The 10,000-nt window shown below is 45.9% G+C and overlaps 1 protein-coding gene across 1 annotated transcript in view; it reads right to left on the bottom strand.

The window, feature by feature from the left end:
* rasal2 (RAS protein activator like 2) overlaps nucleotides 1–10,000 on the bottom strand; it is an 80,357-nt gene that overhangs the window by 44,473 nt on the left and 25,884 nt on the right. Inside the window, exons 4-6 of the mRNA XM_028594384.1 lie at nucleotides 8,401–8,554; nucleotides 7,531–7,629; nucleotides 1,787–2,341 (exon numbers count right to left, since the gene is read on the bottom strand). Of these exons, the coding sequence (XP_028450185.1) occupies nucleotides 1,787–2,341; nucleotides 7,531–7,629; nucleotides 8,401–8,554 (808 nt within the window). The remainder of the gene's footprint in view (nucleotides 1–1,786; nucleotides 2,342–7,530; nucleotides 7,630–8,400; nucleotides 8,555–10,000) is intronic.

Below are 10,000 nucleotides of genomic sequence, written 5' to 3' on the forward strand. Positions count from 1 at the left end.
ACTGAAGGCATCAAAACTATGAATGAACACATATGGAATTATGTACTTAACAAAAAAGTGTGAAATAACTGAAAACATGTCTTATATTTTAGATTCTTCAAAGTAGCCTCCCTTTGCTTTTTTTGATAACTCTGCAAACCCTTGGTGTTCTCTCAATGAGCTTCATGAGGTAGTCACCTGAAATGGTTTTACCTTCACAGGTGTGCTTTGTCAGGGTTCATTAGTGGAATTATTTCCCTTATTAATAAAAAAGCAAAGGGGGGCTACTTTGAAGAATCTAAAATATAAGACATGTTTTCAGTTATTTCACACTTTTTTGTTAAGTACATAATTCCATATGTGTTCATTCATAGTTTTGATGCCTTCAGTGAGAATCTACAATGTAAATAGTCATGAAAATAAAAAGGAAACACATTGAATGAGAAGGTGTGTCCTAACTTTTGGCCTGTACTGTTTAAACATATTTTCCTGTTATATTTTGCCTGGAAACTCTTCCAACACGCTTGCGTGTTGCGTGAAATATAGTCCTTGGCCCTATTTCTAGCACGCACGCATTTTCGGCTCGAGCAGTGCCTGAGATGTGCGTGTCACGCAGCCAGCATGCACGCTCTAACCTGTTACCATGGGAGCCCAAATATAAACAGACACGCTCACACGACGCGTCCAGTGTGTAACCGGCCTTAGATGGTTAAAATAGGGCCCTGTGACTTTGCCCATATCCTGCTCATTTTCAGGTTCATAACTGTATTTTAAGGTTGTACCAGAATAGGTTTACATGGTTTAATTATCAAAAAACACCATATTTTTGTTGTACTGCACAGCTCTCTCTCACTGCTGCAGATCCTCTTTTCACCTGGTTTCTGTTTTAGCTACAGAGTGAGACCTCTTTTCATCTTCTTCTTCTGTACTATCTTTGATTGCACTCGCACATGCTCAGTAGCTCAGATGTAGATCATGTCAGCTAGCTAACTCTAGAAACAGTAAAAGAGAGTCTGTTTCTCCAACTTTGGTCAGTTACCAGGCAGGATCAGCTGGGAGACTTCTGAATGAGGGAGCACATGGAAGTAGTTCTTTTGGAGATTATGGTGAACTTGCGTGTGTTGTAGCAGTGCTTTGCTATTGAGAACGACGTAGCATGCTATCGTTAGCATTAACGCTACAAGCTAACGGTTGTGGTTAGCCAGCTCAAAGTCCGAGACGATTTTGACCAGCTCACCAGGAGACTGAAGGCCGGACACATTCAGAAACCAGATCTCACTCAGATCTAGGGCCGCCACCTCTTAGTCGATTAGTCGACTAATCGGTGGTTTTGGTCTCAGTCGACTAAGATTTCTTTAGTCCATTAGTCATTTTTTATGCTTAGTCATGCGTAATTACTTATTTCCAAGAAACTCATGAGCACATTTATGGTAAACACAAGATTTAAAGTGGTGCTTTTGCAGGATTAATTGTGGAGAAACTCAGTTTTACAGATGGTTAATTAACTACATTTATATTGTGCTTTTCTAGTCTTAACCACCTCTCAAAGAGCACAGCTCTGTCAATTAAATCAACTAATCGATTAGTCGACTAAATCCTATAAGTGTTAGTCGACTAAGAACTTCTTTAGTCGAGGACAGCCCTACTCATGGATGGATGATTTTTCAAAGTGTGTATGTGTGTGGAAGCACCAGAGACACAAAATAACACCTCAAATCACCAGAAAAAAAGTGTTTTTTTTCCATAATATGGGCACTTTTAAACTCTCCGACAAAAGACTTTCCCCAGAGCTCTCTCCCCCTCTGACCTTTGCCCTCCCGGTGCTCTGCAGGATGTGCACCAGAGCGCACGCCATCTCCTCCTTGTTGCGCACGCTGATGACGGGCTCCAGCACCGAGCACAGCATGCCGTAGTTGTTGGTGACGAACTCGGCGAACTCCTTGTACTGCTCCATGGGCAGGATGGAGATGGTCTGGAAGCGGGACTTGATGCGGATCGAGGGGCCTCCTCCCTTCGCCTTGCTCGGCGTCGGCGTGCTGACCGGGTACCACTTCTCCACGAACTGCCGGCCGGCCACGCCGGCCACGGGGATGTTCACCAGGCCGACGTAGTTGTTCTTGTCCTTCTTCTTCTTCTTGTCCACGTCGCGGTAGATGTGCACGGTGACGCTGTGCACGGCCGGCAGGCCGCAGAAGTCAAAGTGCTCGCCCCAGAACAGGCTGTCGTGGCGCGGCTTGCTGGTGGTGCGCGCGTACAGCACGTCGTCCAGACACAGCTCGCAGAAGTACTTCTTCTTGGGCGGCAGGTCCTTTGCTTCGATGATCCACAGACGCAGCAGGTTCTCCGCCCGACGACAGTTGTCCTGGAAACACAAAAAACACCCGCAGTTCAGATATCTAAAACTAGAGATGCACCGATTACAACTTTATAGGCCGATTTCTGATTTTCTTTGAGTTAGGCCGGCCGATACAGATTTTAATAGCCGATTCCGATTTCATATTTTCTAACCACTTTACAGCACACGCACTAGGGCTGGGCAATATATCGATATTATATTGATATTATATCGATATATCGTGATATGAGACTAGATATTTACATGTACTGTAAATGTTTTTTGTTTGCTGTGTCTGTTTTTGTGATTCTGTGTAACTTGTGTACTGTTGCTCCAGGGCTCCCTTGTAAAAGAGATTTGACTATCTCAATGGGACATCACCTGGTAAAATAAAGGATAAATAAAAAATAAAAATAAAAAAAGATATCGTCTTAGATTTTGGATATCGTGATATGACATAAGTGTCTTTTCCTGGTTTTAAAGGCTGCATTACAGTAAAGTGATGTCATTGTCTGAACTTACCAGACTGTTGTAGCTCTTCTTGTTATTCACCTTTACCCACTTAGTCATTATACCCACATTACTGATGATTATTTATCTAAACTCTCACTGTGTAAATATTTTGTAAAAGCATCGATAGTCAACACTACAGTATCGTTGCGGTATCGATATCGAGGTATTTGGCCACAAATATTGTGATATTTGATTTTCTCCATATCGCCCAGCCCTAATACACACATATGTATTTTCTATCTTTTCTTTAATAGAACATGTGTTGACCAGATAATGGATCACTATAAAACAGAACTATATAAATGACTCCTGGTGTGGGACATCCACACCCATCTAAAGAGCAACGTTAGAACCATTTCCTTCTTCTCACATCTAATATCCCACTAAAGAGAGATGTGATTCTGGTTCTTGGTGTGGTCCCTCCACGCCCTGCTGTCTCCTCGCAGGTGTTGCATATTGTAAACTTGTTATCTTCTGACCACACGCTGAATGTTCAAAGTTTAAAGTTTATTTATTTAGAGAAACAGGGACAGCGTACAATAAACATTAACCCCAAGGGGAGAGATGCATAGTACCAGGTTTTAGCTCAAGAGCTAATTTTCACCCGTAGTCCCTGGGCAGGCTGATCTTAACTAAAATACACAATCCATCATACATACATGAATAGTCAAATTTACATTGACCAAATAAATAAAATATAAGAAAAAGTCATATTCACACCTTTCATGTACTCAGATCTACTATTATAGACCTCAGAACACACACTTGTACACACATATATCCAGTCACATGTGTGTACAAATTTGATTTGACAAAATCCATTTCTTTGTCTGTCTTCCAAACGTGTAAAAGTTTGTGCTTCTTATGTCCAAACAGCTGACATGTTGCAGGTTAACTCACCAGGTTCCTACATGTGGGAGAATAGTGTCCGTGAGTGCTTTAATTGTAGCGTTGACCGGCATGAAATCGGCATAATGTCAGACTGACCTATCGTGGCCGAGCACCTGAAAACCGGCCAATACCAGCCACCGGCTGCTCTATCGGTGCATCTCTATCTAAAACCACTTCAGAGCTGCAAAGATGAATCCATTAGTTGTTAACTGATAAATTAATCACCAAGTATTTTGATAATTGATTGATTAAGAGTTTCCTTCCCTAAATACTTCCTTTGTTCTGTCTTCTTTCCTTCCCTTTTTCCATCCTTGTCTCTTTTCTTTCATCCTTAATTCCTTTCTTCTTTCCTTCCCTCCTTACTTCAAAACTTACATAAAGTCTAGAGCTGCAAAGATGAACTGATTAGTTGTCGACTATTAAATTAATCTCCAACTATTTAGATCATCCATTAATCAGTTTGAGTCATTTTTCTTTATGGAAAAACAGGTAAACTTGTGTGATGTCAGCGTGTTATATGTGAATATTTTCTAGTTTCTTCTCTCCTCTGGGACAGCAAAACTGAATTCTTTCATCCTTCCTTACTTCTCTGCATGTCTTTCCTCCCCTTCCTCCTTCCTTTCTTCTGTCTTCTTTCCCTTTTTCCATCCCAGGACTGCCAGCTAAGAGACAACGTGTTCACAGAGCAACGCGTGCCTCATTTAAACCAACCCCCCAGCAGTAAAATGACCAAACTAAAAGGCCCAGGGCAGCTCTGAGGTGAGGACACTATAACTAGAGGAGAGAGTGTGGAGCCCAGGGCAGCTCTGAGGTGAGGACACTATAACTAGAGGAGAGAGTGTGGAGCCCAGGGCAGCTCTGAGGTGAGGACACTATAACTAGAAGAGAGAGTGTAGCCCAGGGCAGCTCTGAGGTGAGGACACTATAACTAGAGGAGAGAGTGTGGAGCCCAGGGCAGCTCTGAGGTGAGGACACTATAATTATATGAGAGAGTGTGTAGCCTAGGGCAGTTCTGAGGTGAGGACACTATAACTATATGAGAGAGTGTGGAGCCTAGGGCAGCTCTGAGGTGAGGACACTATAACTAGAAGAGAGAGTGTGTAGCCCAGGGCAGCTCTGAGGTGAGGACACTATAACTAGAGGAGAGAGTGTGGAGCCCAGGGCAGCTCTGAGGTGAGGACACTATAACTAGAAGAGAGAGTGTGGAGCCTAGGGCAGCTCTGAGGTGAGGACACTATAACTAGAAGAGAGAGTGTGTAGCCCAGGGCAGCTCTGAGGTGAGGACACTATAACTAGAGGAGAGAGTGTGGAGCCCAGGGCAGCTCTGAGGTGAGGACACTATAACTAGAGGAGAGAGTGTGGAGCCCAGGGCAGCTCTGAGGTGAGGACACTATAACTAGAGGAGAGAGTGTGGAGCCCAGGGCAGCTCTGAGGTGAGGACACTATAACTAGAAGAGAGAGTGTGGACCCTAGGGCAGCTCTGAGGTGAGGACACTATAACTAGAAGAGAGAGTGTGGAGCCCAGGGCAGCTCTGAGGTGAGGACACTATAACTAGAGGAGAGAGTGTGGAGCCCAGGGCAGCTCTGAGGTGAGGACACTATAACTAGAGGAGAGAGTGTGGAGCCCAGGGCAGCTCTGAGGTGAGGACACTATAACTAGAAGAGAGAGTGTGGAGCCCAGGGCAGCTCTGAGGTGAGGACACTATAACTAGAGGAGAGAGTGTGGAGCCCAGGGCAGCTCTGAGGTGAGGACACTATAACTAGAGGAGAGAGTGTGGAGCCCAGGGCAGCTCTGAGGTGAGGACACTATAACTAGAAGAGAGAGTGTGTAGCCCAGGGCAGCTCTGAGGTGAGGACACTATAACTAGAGGAGAGAGTGTGGAGCCCAGGGCAGCTCTGAGGTGAGGACACTATAATTATATGAGAGAGTGTGTAGCCTAGGGCAGCTCTGAGGTGAGGACACTATAACTATATGAGAGAGTGTGTAGCCTAGGGCAGCTCTGAGGTGAGGACACTATAACTATATGAGAGAGTGTGGAGCCTAGGGCAGCTCTGAGGTGAGGACACTATAACTAGAGGAGAGAGTGTGGAGCCTAGGGCAGCTCTGAGGTGAGGACACTATAACTAGAAGAGAGAGTGTATAGCCCAGGGCAGCTCTGAGGTGAGGACACTATAACTAGAGGAGAGAGTGTGGAGCCCAGGGCAGCTCTGAGGTGAGGACACTATAACTAGAAGAGAGAGTGTGGACCCTAGGGCAGCTCTGAGGTGAGGACACTATAACTAGAAGAGAGAGTGTGGAGCCCAGGGCAGCTCTGAGGTGAGGACACTATAACTAGAGGAGAGAGTGTGGAGCCCAGGGCAGCTCTGAGGTGAGGACACTATAACTAGAGGAGAGAGTGTGGAGCCCAGGGCAGCTCTGAGGTGAGGACACTATAACTAGAGGAGAGAGTGTGGAGCCCAGGGCAGCTCTGAGGTGAGGACACTATAACTAGAGGAGAGAGTGTGGAGCCTAGGGCAGCTCTGAGGTGAGGACACTATAACTAGAAGAGAGAGTGTGTAGCCCAGGGCAGCTCTGAGGTGAGGACACTATAACTAGAGGAGAGAGTGTGGAGCCCAGGGCAGCTCTGAGGTGAGGACACTATAACTAGAAGAGAGAGTGGACCCTAGGGCAGCTCTGAGGTGAGGACACTATAACTAGAAGAGAGAGTGTGGAGCCCAGGGCAGCTCTGAGGTGAGGACACTATAACTAGAGGAGAGAGTGTGGAGCCCAGGGCAGCTCTGAGGTGAGGACACTATAACTAGAGGAGAGAGTGTGGAGCCCAGGGCAGCTCTGAGGTGAGGACACTATAACTAGAGGAGAGAGTGTGGAGCCCAGGGCAGCTCTGAGGTGAGGACACTATAACTAGAGGAGAGAGTGTGGAGCCCAGGGCAGCTCTGAGGTGAGGACACTATAACTAGAAGAGAGAGTGTGTAGCCCAGGGCAGCTCTGAGGTGAGGACACTATAACTAGAGGAGAGAGTGTGGAGCCCAGGGCAGCTCTGAGGTGAGGACACTATAACTAGAAGAGAGAGTGTGGACCCTAGGGCAGCTCTGAGGTGAGGACACTATAACTAGAAGAGAGAGTGTGGAGCCCAGGGCAGCTCTGAGGTGAGGACACTATAACTAGAAGAGAGAGTGGACCCTAGGGCAGCTCTGAGGTGAGGACACTATAACTAGAAGAGAGAGTGGAGCCCAGGGCAGCTCTGAGGTGAGGACACTATAACTAGAGGAGAGAGTGTGGAGCCCAGGGCAGCTCTGAGGTGAGGACACTATAACTAGAGGAGAGAGTGTGGAGCCCAGGGCAGCTCTGAGGTGAGGACACTATAACTAGAGGAGAGAGTGTGGAGCCCAGGGCAGCTCTGAGGTGAGGACACTATAACTAGAGGAGAGAGTGTGGAGCCCAGGGCAGCTCTGAGGTGAGGACACTATAACTAGAAGAGAGAGTGTGTAGCCCAGGGCAGCTCTGAGGTGAGGACACTATAACTAGAGGAGAGAGTGTGGAGCCCAGGGCAGCTCTGAGGTGAGGACACTATAATTATATGAGAGAGTGTGTAGCCTAGGGCAGCTCTGAGGTGAGGACACTATAACTATATGAGAGAGTGTGTAGCCCAGGGCAGCTCTGAGGTGAGGACACTATAACTAGAGGAGAGAGTGTGTAGCCCAGGGCAGCTCTGAGGTGAGGACACTATAACTAGAGGAGAGAGTGTGTAGCCCAGGGCAGCTCTGAGGTGAGGACACTATAACTAGAAGAGAGAGTGTGGAGTGGGTCTCACCTTGTTGGGCTGAATGGTCCTCCTCAGGTTCTCCATCCACTTGTCTCTCTCTGACGCCGAAGTGCAGCTGAAACACTTGCTGCCGCCTGAGTATGTCACCTGACAGAGAGAGAGAGACAGACAGAGAGAGAGACAGATTTTTTTTTAGATGAAAAAATTGTGTTATTTCACCATCGTGATTTTCACCAGGACCAGGAGGATTCGGATCACCTCGTCTCGGGCAGGCCCTCACCGTGTAGCCCACCTCTCCACAACCAAAGCATTTCATCTCTGATGACGTTGCAAAAATCACGTATTCATAATCATCTACTTTAACATGGAACCGGAGGTTTAACTCCTCGTCAGGGCCCTCATACTCTGCTTCTGACTGGCTAGTAGTCCTTACCTAGGTACTGTCAGGGCCCTCATACTCTGCTTCTGACTGGCTAGTAGTCCTTACCTAGGTACGGTCAGGGCCCTCATACTCTGCTTCTGACTGGCTAGTAGTCCTCACCTGGGTACTGAGCATGTGCGACTCCCAACAAAGATGTTATAGAAGAGAGATGTCTCACTCTGTAGCTAAAACAGAGAGCTCACCAATGTGCAGTACAACAAAAATATGGTGTTTTTTGAAAATTAAACCATGCAAACCTTTTCTGATATAACCTCTAAATACAGTTATGAAGCTGAAGATGAGCATAATATGGGCACTTTAATGTTTTGAAAGTATCGTTTTAGCACCTGTATCGTAAAAAAAACCACAAGTATGTGAGAACGCAAGCATCTGGGTCAGTCTGACTGGACATTAACCACCCTTTACTCCGCCAGCTCCCGAGGACCAACTCTGTGTGCTGTCCTGGGAGTTTTTCAGGAATGTGTGAACGTTCTCACCTCGAAGCAGAACTCCTGTCCCAGGATGCTGCTGTGCAGAGGTTTGACGAACACCTCCTCCTCCATGCTGAGGTCCAGAGCCTCCACCGCGCTGCCGGGGCTCAGCAAAGACTCATGGGAGCTCGACTCCTTCAGCTTGGGCAGCCCGCGAGATCTGGAAGACAAAGAGGAACATGTAAATAAAAAATGTTTTTTCAGCCCCTGAGCATGAGAGTTAAAACATGTGAACGCTGCCAGAGCAAAACACCACCAGGATGTGGGATAACCAAGAGAAGAAGTCTTCTTTTTCCTCTCCACAATCAATATTTTTCATTTTATGTTTTTTTTTTTTAACCAATGATTGACCTAAATATGTCTACGCTACAGCCGACTACATCATAACCGTTTCCAGCACAACAGAGGGAAAGCAGAACATCCATTTTATGTTCTCTACAAACTAGATAAACGTCAGACTGACTGACACATGATGCCATTCTTCGCTCGACAGTGTTTTAAGCCCCTTAACGTGGACTTCAAGGCACCTTAACCCTAACCATTGCCTAAACCAATTTTTGTCAATTTTTCCTACCTATCTATCCATCTACCTACCTATCTATCCATCCATCTATCCATCTACCTATCTATCCATCTACCTACCTACCTACCTACCTATCTATCCATCCATCTACCTACCTATCTATCCATCCATCTACCTACCTATCCATCCATCTACCTACCTATCTATCCATCTACCTACCTATCCACCATCTACCTATCTATCCATCTACCTACCTATCCATCCATCTACCCATCTACCTATCTATCCATCTACCTACCTATCCATCCATCTACCCATCTACCTATCTATCCATCTACCTACCTACCTACCTACCTACCTATCTATCTACCCACCTATCTATCTATCTATCCATCCACCAACCTACCTAACTATCCATCCATCTACCTATCTATCCATCCATCCATCTACCTACCTACCTACCTACCTATCCATCCATCCATCCATCCATCCATCTACCAACCTATACATCCAGGCCCTGCCTGGGAGCCACTAGGTTTAGGCAATGGTTAGGTGCCTGGAAGATGACATTGGGGGCTTAAAACACCAAACGCATACATTTCTTCTTAGAAAACTAATCAGTTTTTTAGAAATGCCTCCCGACATATTGTCTCTACAAGTGTTTTATTCAACTTGTTAAAGAAAGGAAAAGGAAAATCCCAACGCTCAAAACTATAGAATCTCAACACTTGTAGAATCAAAACAAATGAAAGCGCCCAATACAAATCGGCGCCAAAAATCAGAATCAGGATAAAAAGCAAGTCGTCCCAGAGATCCACCAGTAGGGTTAGGCATCGGGAACCGACTCCTACTTGGAAGCAGGAAGGCGGTAATACCTACGACAAACAACCACAGAGCCAGGCCAGCCGAGTCCCCCAGAGCATCCCACCTTGACCCTCCAGCTAAGTTATTTTCAAGACATTTTTTGTCACTTCTTTTGACATGTTTTCCTATTTTTTTTTTCCATGTTGTTTTACCAGTTTTTCTTTACATGCTATAACATTCAATAAAACGCCCAAATTCAATGAAAGTAGTGCAGCAGCA

Source organism: Perca flavescens, chromosome 12 (genome assembly GCF_004354835.1).
Source record: "Perca flavescens isolate YP-PL-M2 chromosome 12, PFLA_1.0, whole genome shotgun sequence".
Classification (NCBI taxonomy): Eukaryota; Metazoa; Chordata; class Actinopteri; order Perciformes; family Percidae; genus Perca; species Perca flavescens.